At 26.2% G+C, this 15,502-nt stretch overlaps 1 protein-coding gene across 1 annotated transcript; it reads left to right on the top strand.

Moving 5' to 3' along the window:
* The first annotated feature begins 9,783 nt into the window (after positions 1–9,783).
* On the top strand, positions 9,784–15,300 carry LOC122498658. The gene is made up of 2 exons (XM_043606502.1): positions 9,784–10,017; positions 13,608–15,300. The coding sequence occupies exons 1-2, from the start codon at positions 10,000–10,002 to the stop codon at positions 14,505–14,507; spliced, it is 918 nt and encodes a 305-aa protein (XP_043462437.1). The 5' UTR covers positions 9,784–9,999; the 3' UTR covers positions 14,508–15,300.
* Positions 15,301–15,502: the final 202 nt, after the last annotated feature.

The following is a 15,502-nucleotide window of genomic DNA, read 5'->3' as shown; positions in this document are numbered from 1 at the left end:
TTTTAATTCTTTCTAATTAAAAATCACTAAAATTTAGTAGAATTCATGTAGAAATTCTATAGAATTTTTTCAGCTGGGTAGCTTAGTATCTAAAAAAGCTGATACAAAAAGAAATTATTCTTAATTTTACAAATCTGTTTGTTCTTTGTTTCTTTAAAAGAAGATCTCTTAAATTATTGCTTGCAAATTTTTGTCAACTGTGAATAGAAAAAGTATGATCACACTTTTTTAAGACTGTACTACCTCATATAATATGTATTCAACGAAATGAATAAAGACAAAAAAAAATTTTTTTACTCGAATTACTGGATTCATTTGACAAACGATTTCTTATTCCTTCTGATGGGACATTTACATTCGAAAAATTGTAAATGTTGTTACATTTACATTTTTTCAATCAATTTTATCAAATTTGCCCAAATAGCGTTTTTTGGGAATCTTTTTTTATCTCTTGACATTTTAGGATGCTTTTTGTATTAATATTTGAATGTAAGAAAAATTTTTGACTTTGGTGGAAATTAAGACTTTGAAAAGATTTCTTAAAAGTAGTACCAAAGAATTTTATATGCTATAAACAAAAATTGAAAGTTGGATTTTAAATAATGGTTCATTCGCACTGTATAATGGAGCATAATTTTAAAAAGTAACGACCTTGTCTTGGTATCTGCGAATTGAGTAGGAGATGAATACCTGTTATACATTCTGCAACCTAGAGATTAAAAAAAAAATTGACTTACATTGTAAATTGTACTTTATAGCCACACCCATCTTAACTTGAAGTCATTGTTCTTTTGTCACTTTCAATAATATCTATATGCAACTGCATTAAACATTAGCATCTAAATGATAAAGGAATATAAATCTGGATAGTGTTACAATAATAGCATTCAAATTCTTTCGCAATTCTTATTTTCGCATTTTTAATTTGATAATTATGCAGGATGTAAATCCTGCATAATTATCAAATTAAAAATGTTCTGTATAAATATCATTTTTAGATTATTAAACAATTATAAACATTTTCTTTCTTTTCATCATCATCATCCTTTAATTAAAAATTACTTCGCAGAAATTAAAAATTGTCGATTAAAATTATGCGCTTGCAAATAGTAATTGTATAACAAAATAAACTTTCTTTATGATGAAAAGCGCAACGCATTCTCTCTCTCTCTCTCTTTCTTTACGAATATCGCACTGCACGCAACTCTTGTTTTTCATCAAATGGAAAAAGTTCGATTCTACCATACATTCCACCTTGTTTCGATTTTAAACTCACGCTCTCGTTTTGCGTAATCCTAGAAATTAAAGGAAGTATATATATTTCATGCTGATCTAAATATTTACGCTTCGTGCAAAACGCCTGTTTCACTTGTATTGCATTACAATAAATTTTCCAATGATTATAAATATATACTTGCGTGAGTAAAATAATTTTTGAAAAGACAATTTTTTTTTGTGTAGCATATTATAAATCTGTTCTAAACATTGTAGCACTTCTAAATATTATCTAAATTATTGACTTTTAATTTAAAATCAGAATAAGTATAATAAATAAAAAAACAATAATAAAATTATTATTTTCTATCATAAAATACTTACTTATAAATTATTTAATGAATAATTTTACTTAAATATATCTAAATTGTAATTAAATTTTACAAGAATTGCGTTTACAATTTTCATAACTAGATCAACTTCAAAAGGTTCTATAATTTAAAATTTTTTAAATTTCAATTTTGAATGAATTCAATTAGAAATTTTAATGAATAATATAGATTTTTCAAAAAATTTAAATAATTCAATTTTTTCTGAAATTAGTTAAATTTTTTAATACATATTTCTTAAGCTTAAATTAAGTAATTCATAACAATTATAATTTTTTGATTTTTTGTTATCGAAAATATTTTTATACAGTCAAAAATTTTCAAAATTTTCTTTTTTTTGGAAAGGCCCCCCCTTTCCAATTTTTTTTAGTAAGGGTCCCCCCTTTTCAAATTTTTCTTTATTTATTTTACATTTTTTATTTATTTTACAAAAAAATTTATTTCCGAAATTCTTAGAAAGAAATCAATTATCTTGATAAATATCAAAAATTCTTTTCAAAAGCACGAATTCAATTTTTCTCAAGAATTTCAATAAAATTCTTTGCAAAAATTCAATTATTTTCATAAATAACAATAGGTATTAATTGCGAGAATAAAATTATTTTCAAGAGCAATAAAATTCTTTTCAGAAATTCAATTATTTTCAATTATCTTATAATAATCAGCAAAATTCTTCTCTGAAATTCAAGTATTTAAAAAAAAAATTAATAAAATTCTACAGAAACATTTAATTATTTTGATAAATAATAAAAATTCACCGGGATTTCAATTATTTACAAATTTTTTATAAATTTTTTCGCAAAAATTCAATTATTTTTATAAATCATAAAACCGTTTTCAGGAATTGAATTATTTTCGCATAAATAATACAACTCGTCGCAGGATTTTAATTATTTTTGATACAATTTTTATCGAATTCCTCGAAATTTATGACACAAATTAACAAAGTTATCCTTTTGTTGATTAAAATTATTTAAACAATAAGGTTATGGATTTTTAATATAATTCTACTTTAAAATGAAATAAAAGCTAACTTATAATGCTATTCAATAACAGAAAAGCTTCATCATCATCATCTTCAAACTTTATTAACAAATAAAAAATTTTAGATATTATTTATTAAAAATCGGCTTGGTGGAATTGATGAGCATTTTAATAGGTTTTCATTTTAAAAAAAGTTTATTAAATTTCATTAAAAATTGAAGCTCCAAATTTGTTTGGTCCAAAGCCGTGTTTTTGCCCCACTGTACGGCTATCACTCAGAGAAAAACTTGAATAACTTTTGACCTGATTAACAATACAAACTTTTCCTTTTTTAAAAATATTCGTCATTAAATAACGAGTAATATTCAATAGAAAAATTCTTAAAAATGTTAGGAGAACATGAATTTATTTTTAATTGTTCAAATAAATTATTTATAGTTTTAACAATTTTTTTAATTTTCCATAATGACAAAGTATTATTTCTTGTTATTCATGCCAAAAATCAACCCGATTCCTCTTTATAGAACAGAAGAAAGTAATTTATTTTGAAATCCATACGAAAAAATGTTATTAACAATAACTATTAAAAAAATTCAAGTTTCTCAAAACTGTGTAACTTGTATTTTTTTATCATATATAGAGTAGAAAAATGTTATCGCCCATCGAAAAATGATGGCTCACTTCACAAATTTTGACACTTATAGTATGATTTTAGAAGAGGGATAAATAATTTACAGAAAAGTATAAATGTCAGGGCTGGTGTGTTTGGGAGACGAAGTGTAGATTTCCAAAGTAAAGCGAAAGGTATGACCGCTGACCGCAGACCTTGCATACCTTTTCACTACGTATCTTGGTAATATATGCATCCTGCATGTTCACCTTAAACGACCCTGATGTATGCACAATCTGTTTATTTTTTTTTTGCAAATTATAATTGATGCTCTGCCTTATTTCGCACTGTAAAGTATATTTGAAGAAATCCAAGGTTAGTAGATACAAATAATTTTTAAAACATTATTGCGGCATTACATGATTCATTATCAGGGGACTAGGATTACGATTGTATTCAAAAGCTCTTCTTCCTTGAAACGCATGATTTGCATCAGCACGAAAGGAACTAATTTTTTCAAAATTAGTTTGATTCTTTTATTTAAAAGCTCTTTTTTCTAAACGCTTGTGATTAACATGAGCACGGTAGGGATTAATTTTTTGGAATTAGTTGGATTCTTTAATTATAAGGCTTTTTTTCTTAAAGTGCATGATTAGCATTAGGAGAGGAGGCACTAATTTTTTGGCCCTAGTTTGATTCTTTTATTTACATTCTCTTTTTCTGTAAAGCTCGTGATTAGCATGAGCACGGTAGGGATTAATTTTTTTTGGAATTAGCTGGATTCTTTTATTTAAAAACTTGTTTTCTTAAAGCACATGATTAGCGCCAGTACGGAAGGGACTAATTTTTGGAAATTAATTGGATTATTTTGTTTAAAAACTCTTTTTCTTTAAAGCTAGTGATTATCATGATCATGTTAGGTACATTAACATGATCACGGAAGGGACTAATTTTTTTGAAATTAGTTGGATTCTTTTACAACTATCTTGCAGTTGAGACAGTGATTATCTGAAACCGATTATGATCACTAAGTTTTTAGTTCTAAATGATCGCTTTCTGTAATCCTATTTACTGTTGTCCTGGCACACCTATAACGCTCTTCATCTGACAATTAGCATTCTTGTGTACCATTAAGCATTGCCATTTAGAGTGAATCAGCTGCATCTTGAATTCACCAACAGATTCTGTACACAATCATTTTTTGACCTTTCCTACTCCCATGAATCTAAGGACCAAATATCTAGCAAACCTGCTTCTATTTAAGCACATCGATGACATCAATCACTGATCCAAAACATTCCTCCAAAGTTGATTTCCATTTCCCCAAAAGACTCAATGAAAAAATAAATTTCCACTAATTGTTAATAATCCCCCATTGAGTTAATAACTCACTTGATCGTGTTCTTGAATCTTGGCATTGTATGTTTTCTTTTTCTCCTCCCGAGTAAATTAAATAACTTTCACTTTTCATTATATTATTAAACGACTCCGATTAGATTGTAATTTAAGTTCTAAGCTTTTTTTTCACCACTTACCTTACACTAAAATATCACGTTAATAAAGTTATACACACTTTGCAAAGTTTTATTAAATTATGCATATATAGCAAGTTAGAATATTATCATTATTATTATTATTACTATCGCGCAATATGGTTTCCGCATTTTCTTGGAATCTGGTACACAGTCGCTGAGAGAGTCCTGTTTCGATCGAGTTTCTTTCTAGACTTATTGATTTAAAAAAAAAAAAAGGAAAAAAAAATTTCCGACCAGTTTCCACGCTATGAATTATATAAAGATTATTTAACAGTGTAACAATTCTTGCTCTGAAGTTAGAAAAAGTCATATAATATATGTATGAGGTTGCTTGGATAGGCGCAGGCTTGTTAGTATTATAAGAATATATCGAGAGTTCAACGACACAACACGTTTAATACTTTCTTTCTAAATGTCCGTAGTAATTCTCGCGTGAACTTGCATGCCAAGCACCACTACTTTTGACATTGAAGAATATTGACTTGGCTCATTTTCAATTCCAATTATCTACTTTTGATGAATTTTAAATGAATTTTCCGCTAGGAAATAGAATGCCTTTTTTAATTTCAATTGTAAAAAAATACTTTTTTCCTCAAATCCCTAACTTCTACTTAGATGTCATGTCATCAAATCATCAACAAAGTCAGATTTTTTCTAAATTCGAAATAAGTGCCTTAACAAAACATTTTTAACAATCAATAGACTTTATATAATTTGATTTATTATCCAGAGAGAGTATTTGGTTTACATAAACGATTATTATTTTTACAGCCTAATATAGATGAAATTATTCAAAAAAAAAAAAAAATTGATCAACCTACAGGTGACTATATTAGAACTTTTATGTATAAGTAGTGACGCAAAAAAAAAATTTTGAAACAAGATCACCCGGAGGGGACATAAAATGATCCTCTCCCTCTCGCAGTGATTTGAATTTACTGGAAATTTTATAATTATAGATGATAGGTTACAAATGAAATTATAAAAAAATTGATTTGAAAGCTGATACATATTAAGGGACCTTGAAAACTTTAACGACTTTTAAAAAATTCACACTTACGAGAGAAATGTGTATGACGAAATATTTTTATCTGAAACGAAGGAAATCGTAATTGCCCCTGTTTAAAAATCGAGAGCATAAAATTTGTCAATAAATTATAAATTATGAAAAAAATCTACATAACTCGTTATCGAAAAAGGAAATGGTATTTTATTTATAACGTGTAAGGCAATTGGAAGTTTTGTATTATTATTATTTTTTTTTCTTTTTCTATTATTATTATTATTATTTATTTAATTATTATTACTAATATTATCAGTATTATTATTTTACTCTCCAGAATTAAAAGCACCACTATTTACTCCACAGCTGAATTCTACTAAATTTTAGTGATTTTTAATAAGAAAGAATTTAAATTCGGGAAATTTTTTTTCTTATACAAAATTGAATTTAATCGTATTATAATTGTACTTGTTTCAACGCTTTCTTATTATATTTTTCTAATTGTAAAAATGTTTCATCATTAAGAAATTTCGTAACGATGATGTCAAACTGCCTAAATCTATTTTCATTATAAAATCATTCCGCTTGATTTCTTCCTCTGGTGATTCCAATTGATTCCACGTCATTAGCTCCGTTAAATCAATGGAATTCGCTCTAATTCTCTAAATTTCGTTTAGATCGAAGAAAAAAATATATTCGAAGAAAGAAATAAAAATTTTTAATTAATTTTTCGCAATTACTATTAGATAAAGAAATTTCTTCTTTTCTCAAATTTTTCTTTTTAAGAATATTTTTTTAAATTTCTTTGTGAATACAAAAACATATTTTTTACAAAATTACGGATGTATTTATCAATTTTTAAGAAAAATAAAAATCTATAAAGGGTGAGAATTATTTTCTGACCGATTTTATATTTTGACCATTGATTTCGTCTCTAAAAATTACTAGAAAAATAATTTTTATAAAAGAGTTAAGTATGAGTTCTCAAACTATATTATAAAATATAAAAACTTCAAATAATTATGTAAAAAAAAATTAAATTAAACTATTTAAAAAAAATTAATTCTTTCGAATTGCCAGTTAAAAGTAGAGAAAATTAAAATTTTCAAATATTTTAATTTGAAACCTTTTCAAAATTATTCAATTATTTAAATACTAAAGTAAATAATTTATTGAATGATTGAATGTTTTTTTAAAATTTAATTCTTCTAAAGAATTATATCGACAAATTTTTAAATAATTGAATTCTTTTGACGAATTTGAATCAAATTTTTAAGAATAATTACATTTTTCGAGAAATTCGATTAAAATTGTACGAATAAAAATAACTAAAATTTTGCGTTGAGCTTTATTGTTTATAAAAATAATTGAATTCCAAAAATAAAATTTATTATTTATAAAAATAATTGAATTCATGAAAAAAATTTATTATTTATGAAATTAATTGAATTATTGGTAAAGAAATTGATATATTTACTTCTTTCTCATCCTGATAATAAATTGAATTTCTGCAACGAATTTTATTATTCATAAAAGAATTTAAATATATTTATAAAAAATAATTTAGTTCTTGCGATGAAATTTAATTAAAGTTTTTAAATAATTGATTTCATTGATTTCATGGGAAATTTGTATTATTCATGAAAAAAAAATTGAATTCTTACGAAGATTTTTACAAAAAAGTTTTTAAATAATTGAATTCAGTTTGGAAATATTTTGAAAACAGTACATATTGAAAATCATTGAATTGCAAAAAGTTTTTAAAAATAATTAAATTTTACAAAGAATTCTATTTAAATTTTTGACAATATAATAATTAAATGTCTGTGTGGCATTTTATTAAATTTTGTTGAAAATAATTGAATTCCTGAGAAGAATTTTATTATTCATGAAAATAATTGAATTTTTGCGAACGATTTTATAATAATTTTATAAAATAATTGAATTTCTGCGAAGAAGTTTATTAATTTTAAAAATAATTGAATTTTGCAAAGAATTTAATTAAAATGACTCAAAATAATTGAATTTTTGGGAATAATTTTGTTATTTATCTATTTATTTACTTATTTACATCTTTAATAATTGAATTGTTTCGAAGAATTATTTATGTAAGTGATTGAATTCTTGGGAAGAATTTTATTAAAATCTAAAAGAATAATTGAATTATTTCAAGAAAATTTAATTAAAATTGTATTTAAAAAAAATTAATTTCTTTCGAACAATTTTATTAAAATATTTGAAAATAATTGAATTCCTTTACAAAATTCAAATGATTTTGTCAATAATTGAATTCTTTCAAAGAATTTTAAAAAAAAACATTTTTTTGAAATAATTGATTTTTTCGAGGAAGTGAAATTAAATTTTTAAGAATAATTACATTTTTTGAGCAATTCCTGTAAAATTGTATTAAAAATAATTGAAATCCTGCAATGAATTTTATTATATATGAAAATAATTAAATAGTTGCAAAGAATTTTATTAAAATTTTCAAAAAATTTTTATTAACTTTTGTTGAAAATATTTGAATTCCTAAAAAGCATTTTATTATTTATGAAAATAATTGAATTCTTGACAACGATTTTATAATAATTTTATAAAATAATTGAATTTCTGCGTAGAAGTTTATTAATTTTAAAAATAATTGAATTCTTGTGATGAATATTGTTATTTATTAAAATAATTGAATTTTGCAAAGAATTTTATTAAAATTTTCAAAAAATTTTTATAAACTTTTGTTGAAAATATTTGAATTCCTAAAAAGCATTTTATTATTTATGAAAATAATTGAATTCTTGACAACGATTTTATAATAATTTTATAAAATAATTGAATTTTTGCGAAGAAGTTTATTAATTTTAAAAATAATTGAATTGTTGTGATGAATATTGTTATTTATGAAAATAATTGAATTTTGCAAAAAATTTTATTAAAATGCTTAAAATAATTGAATTTTCGGGAATAATTTTGTTATTTATCATTAATAATTGATTTCTTTCGAAGAATTATTTATGTAAATAATTGAATTCTTTGGAAGAATGTTATTAAAATCTAAAATAATAATTGAATTATTTCAAGAAAATTTAATTAAAAATAATTGAAATCCTGCAATGAATTTTATTATTTATGAAAATAATTCAATAGCAATTCCTGTAAAATTGTATTAAAAATAATTGAATTCTTCATTAGAATTTTATAAAAATAGTTTTAAATAATTTTTTTTTTCGAAATATAATAAACGTTATGAAAAATTTTATTTTAAATAATTGAATTCTTCTGAAAAACTTTATTTATGAAAATAATTAAATTTGTCGATTAATTAATTTAAAATAATATTAAAAATAATTGAATTTTTCATTAGAATTTTATCAAAAATGTTTTTAAATAATTGAATTCTCAAAAAAAAAAAAAAAAAAACAGAAATAGTAGCTTTTAGTGGCTTTACAAATAATTGTAAAAGCTTTTAAAATTCAATAAGTTTTTGTAATATTTAAATAAAATTATTCATTGAATAATTTAGAAGTATGTAATAATTTTATGATAGTTCTTCAAGAATTAAGTTATTTGAAAAGAAAAGTCAGAAATAGAAGAAATTGAATTAGAATTATTGGTGATTTCATAGTTTATGAGGCAAACAAAAAATACACAAAAATTTAGATTTTAAAATTGCTAATTTTATATATTTAAAAAAGTATGTAAGAAGTTAGCCGCGCGCTCGAGCGCGCAAATTTTTGCTACTTGATAATAATTTGATAAAAGAATTCTTAAATTTATACGCAACAATGGAATACACAATAATTTTTGGAAAACATGAAAAATAGGTCGAATGCAAATTATGAAAGATGAAAAATATAAATATGGTGAGACATGAAAAATAAAATCTATATTTGATAATATTGACCACACACATATATATACATATATCATATATGTAACAAAATCGGGTGGATTGTCGAGTGGCATATAGTGAAAGTATCATGAAGTAAGGTAAAAGGGGGTAACCAAAGGTAGAATAAGGAGGGGGCCTCCTAAGGTATATGAGGCCCTCGATTCGAGATTCTGTTGGTACTCTAGCCTCGCTGTCTACTTACATACTGAAAAAATAACAATATACGTAATTCCTTAAACACACGCGAGCGCGTGCACTCACGCACACACGTATACGATCACGTGCGCTCGCGCGTACGCATCAGTGTTTTTTTTTGGAAAAATATAATAATTTTTTATCTTCCTAATTATCCCCTTAAAAATTGACATCAATTCACAATGCGCAACTATTTTATGGTACGTAACGCGTATTTTAAAAAAATGCAATTTTTTATTATCTTTTAATGAACTCTTGTTTTCGTTTTGTGGTGCGTGATTTACTGTGACAAGTGATTGTGTTTTAATTAATTTTCTTCTTTTACTTTAAAGTTTCATTCAAGCTTTTTAGAGATGCGAAAAAATAAATTTGCTGCAGTTTTGGATTTAATGACTGCATTATATCATGGAAAGTTTCTTGTGCAAATAAAGTTTCTAGAGACGTGAATTTATTTAATGTAAATTATTTCATGTGTGTGTACATTGAAAAGTGATTTTTTTTTATTTTACTTTCTTTGAAGTCTAGTTTCAAAAAAAGGAAGTTTTCCTTTCTCCTAAAATTTTTGCTTTTATCATATCAAATTCTTATCACACCTGGAAAATAGTAGGAAGCAACTTTTACTCCTTACAGATAGTACTTTTACTTCAAGTATTTATTTTATTATATTTCATTATTTATTTATTTCTTTATACATTTTATTTATATTTTTTATATTTTATTTTTATATTTTATTTTTATATTTTACCACTTCTTTTACATTTTCTTTTTACCTTTTTGCTATTTTACAAAATAAAAACTAAAATTCCTGGAAATTTTGCTTCTTTCGATTGTTAATTTTACTAATTCCTCGAGATTCACTTCTAATTTTTTTTTTCAATTGTAATTTATTCCGAAATTTTTAAAAAATTCCCCAATTTATGCAAAAAGTACAAGAAAGTTTCATTTTTACTCTGAAAGTATAGTAAAAGTTGCTTTACTCGCTTTTATACCGCACCACTGGTAAAATTTCCAATACTTTTCTTTCTTATAAATTTACTATTAAAAAAATCACAGAAAATATTTAAAACAAATTTCGATGCTTTTTTATAAAACTTTTTTCAGTTCATATATTAATAAACAGAAAATTATTTCGCCTATAAATTTCAGTTTAAAAAATTTTTGATCTTTACTTTAAAGAAACGTGTTAAAAATGAAATTAAAAATATTATACTTTATTTAGTGTTTCAAAATTAAAAAATTAAATTAAATATATAAAAATTTGAACACTTATGGATTAAAAACAAATTTGTAAAAAAATTGTGCAAAAGATAATAAATTTAGTTAACTTTACAAAAAAAATTATCAAATTAGATATGAAATTTCTCTTTTCACAAAATAAGAGACGTAATTTTATTATGAAATTAATTTAAATTATACTGGGACATATATTATTCAAAGTAAACATATATATATTTATTTAAAATTGCTCTCATTGGTTTAAGATAAGTGCGAACTGGTTAACATATATACGCGGAAGGCGCCCGATCATTTAAAATATTCATGCGCATATTTTGTTACGCTTAGTTAATCCTTTAGAATGTATTAAGTCATTAGAACAGGAAATGACTGTGTACGTGTGTGATAATAGTTCATTTTATTTTTTTTCAATTTTTTTTTTTTTGCTCCATTTATTCAGATAAATGTCAATCCTAGAAACAAATTTTGCTAATTAACATTTCAAAAGTTGTTTTCAATTAAAAGAATCAGAAATTAAATTCAAATTGCAGCGACTAGAAATTAAATTTCACCAATTACTTATAGTTAATAAATTACTGCTAATAGTTTGAGTAATTTTAATAATAATTCATTAAATCAAAAATTATTTACCTAAAGAAAAAATTGAAGTAAAAAAAGTTAATAATTAGTATTATTATTATATTATATTCGCTATTTTTAATTTTGTAAAATAGAAAACAATTTTGTAAAGTTTCCATCAAATTTAATGTTCAAGATCTTTTAAAATCTTTGACATTATTTATTTAAACTTTTAATTAAGAAGAATAAAATTTTAAACAATTTTTTATCGTCAATTGAATTATGTATTATATAAATGAAAAATAATTTTTAATAATAAAAAAAAAGGTTTTTAATAAAAATCCGATAAAAATAATAATAGAAGCAATAATTTTTAGTAACGTTTTATTAAAATAATTTATTATTTTAAACTTTCGAAACTTGAAAACAGTTTGGCAGCTGTGTAATTTCAGCATTCGGAAGCATTCTAATATTATTTATTGATAGTCACAGTTCCTACACCATAAATCATGTAACATTGAAAGTTTCCTAACAAAATTCACGGTATATTGAACATATACACATAATTTATTAGTAATTTGTAAATTATTTTAATTAATTAATTTTCATATAAATATATTTATATATTAATCATCATAAAATTTCAATCAATTTGCGAAAAATTTTACTTTTCCTTTTATTACATATATTTCGTTAATACCTAAATTCAATTTCACCATAATAAAGATAAGAGAAAGAAATTTTTCTATTTTTTTTTTTTTTTTGCAAGAAAGAAACAAATGAAACGGGAGAAAAAAATCAGTTTGGTTAGTGAATGTCAAAATGAAATTGACATTAAAAATTTCAAAATTAGTTGTTGTAAATTTTCAGTGAATATAAAACTTGGTTGTTCGTATTGATAATTTAGATTTGAAATATGATTATAAATATTCATTGTGGACTAATTGGAAAAATATTGTCTTACATTTGTTGCTGTCGTTCAGACTCATTTGCAACGTCCTTGCGCACCTTTCTCTCACCGACTTCAATATCCTTGAACGTGATCAAGTTACTTTTCTTTTATATTGTTCTTCAAGGTATTCATGATTTTTGGTTCGAGGATTTGGAAAAAGGATATCGAGAACGAAAAATGCAAAACAGGATGCAAGAGTCATAGAGGCCGGGTGGTATTAAATAACAAAGAAATGTCGTCATAACCCCCTTGAAACAAAGAATAGGTGTTGTTGTTTTTTTTGTGAAACAAACTTTTATCAGATGGTAAAATTTTTATCAATTTTTTTTTTTGTTTTAATTATTTTAACAGTATTGTCGATTGGAATTTTAGCCCAACTCCACAAAACAAATTAGCATTCTAAAAGCATTTGGTTTTTTAATCAATTTTTGATAAGTTTCGAGATATTGTACAATTTTACTGAATAGATGATTAGTTTTTGAGTGAAAGGAACTGTCGTGTTTTTTCTGCTCTTCATTGATGACTGTTTGTAGAGATGCAACCTTGAACTAGACCTAAAGTTACGAACCTATGCAGAAGATTTTCAATTGGAGAATATTCAATGTCACCAATTTTTGATTATTGTTTAGAGTCTGTGAGAAAAGCTGCAGACACTCTCCAGTAGGAACTTGGTTTATTTTGTTGAATTAGATTCTTTGGGTATTATCCAGTGGACCATTAAAGATGCACCTGAAATTAAAGTCATTGTAGTAATACTGCAGGTGCATCTAATACTCTACTGATTGTAGCAATGTTTGAACCATCCTCTACAGCATCTAAACTTAGAGCAACATCGACAACATTGATTTAATATTTTAAAACTTGCAGAAATGTTTTGCAATGTTGCTGCAACTTTAGATATTGTGGGAGCTGAAGCATTGGAGCAAAATCCATCATCTAAACTTGCAGCAAAGTTTTCCAATGTAGCTTTATCATCCTTTTAGCATCTAGTAAACCAACTTCCATTTAGAAGCACGAACTAACAAAATTATTTCCTGTTTTCAGACACCTTTGGCAGTAGTCTTCATTGCCACGACGGCAACCCTAGTGTCTGGTCAATACGATCAGCAAAGGGACAACTACGTCAACGACTATCAGAACGAACAACAACAACAACACGCTCAACCAATTCCCAGAAGTTATGCCTCAGCGCCGAAGGAACCCGAAAAACCAAAACCCACACCAGTCGCAATTTTAAAACAAATCAATCGCCACAATGAAGACGGCTCCTACACCTACGGCTTCGAGGGAGCCGATGGTTCATTCAAAATCGAAACAAAACTACCAACTGGTGACGTGAAAGGAAAATACGGATTCGTCGACGATTCAGGAAAGGTCCGCGTTGTCGAGTACGGTGCAAATCAGTACGGCTTCCAACCAGCCGGCGAGGGAATCACCGTAGCACCACCAACTCTAGTCGACGAGACCACTGGTCGTGAAGGCCTCGAGGGCCAAAATCAATATCCGGATTACGATTACAGACAGGGACAACAGCAGCAGGCAGCCGCTCCACGTCCAGCTCCGGCTCCAGCACAACCACGAGAACAATATCGACCTCAATACGAATCGCAATCACACACTCAGGCCATTTATGCACCAGCTCAAAGAACACCAACACTGTCCACTGCTCCCAAGCAGCAGCCAATCTTCACTCCTGCAGCACCCAGACAATCGCAAATTCTCCAAGCACAACAACGTCCCCTCTATGATGAACAGGCACCAAGTTCTCAGGCCTATAATCAGGGACCAGTGCAATTTGGACCATCTCATCTTCCCGAACAACGTGCCCAACCACAAGCTCGCAGCAATCCCCCTGGCGGAATTCTCGATCAACTCGCTAGAGATTATGCCCTGCCACAAGATGTCGCACCCCCTCTCCACGATATTAGCTTTGGCTATTACTAATTAAAAAAATAAGTCAATCTTTGCTTATCGGACTTAGGGATAATTACCTCGTCTTTTTCGCAAAACTCTCCGTTTTATGAAAGAGAATAAAGACCCTTGTTTTCTACTTTTCCGATTAGCAGCTGAATTCCCATTTTGAAGAAAATTTCTGTTCTTTTATTTCTGTAAATAAAACTTTCCGTGTGGAAACACAAAAAAAGGCAAATTCTAGCCAACTATCAAGGAATTTGGTTAAAGTAAAGAAACTCTGAACCATGCAAAGGAAAAAGTAGTTCAGAAACCTTCAAATTTTTATATTTTAACTGTCGAACCATATGAAAAAAATATTTTAACCCCTTCACTGTCACTGACCTCTAGAGAGGCACAAAAATGTTGTGCCCTGTATGTCCACGACCCCTATAGGGGCATCGAAAAGAAAACATTTCAAAGTTAACGAATCTGGCTAAAATTGTTTACTCTGGGGTTTTCGGGGCCCTTAAATCCAAATCCGTTGTCGAAAATTCAAAATGTCGACCAAAAAGAATTTAAAAGCTAACGAATCTGTCTGATAATGCCTACTCGGGGTCATTGAATCCAAATCCGTGGTCAAGAATCCAAAATTTAAACTGGCAACCAAAACAAATATTAAATTTAACGTATTCGTTAACCTTCAAATTCCTTTGGTCACCATTTTGAAGCCGCCATTTTAAATTTTGAATTTTTGACCACGGATTTAAAAGTTAACGAATCTGACTAAAAATGTTTACTTAGGGGTTTTTGGGGTCGCTGAATCCAAATTCGTTGTCAAAATTCCAAAATTCAACATGGCGGCTTCAAAATGGCGACCAAAAAATTTTTAAAGTTAACCAATCTCTCTGAAAGTGTCTACTCGGGGGTTTTCGGGGTCGCTGAATCCAAATCCGTTGTCAAAATTGCAAAATTCAAAATGACAATAAAAAAATTTTAAATTAACGAATTCCTTCACTTTAAAAATTTTTTTGTCGACATTTAAAAAT

The sequence above is a fragment of the Leptopilina heterotoma genome, unplaced genomic scaffold (genome assembly GCF_015476425.1).
Source record: "Leptopilina heterotoma isolate Lh14 unplaced genomic scaffold, ASM1547642v1 Lhet_157, whole genome shotgun sequence".
Classification (NCBI taxonomy): domain Eukaryota; kingdom Metazoa; phylum Arthropoda; class Insecta; order Hymenoptera; family Figitidae; genus Leptopilina; species Leptopilina heterotoma.
The sequence above is the reverse complement of the archived record's forward strand: the minus strand, read 5'-3'. Positions and strand labels throughout refer to the sequence as shown.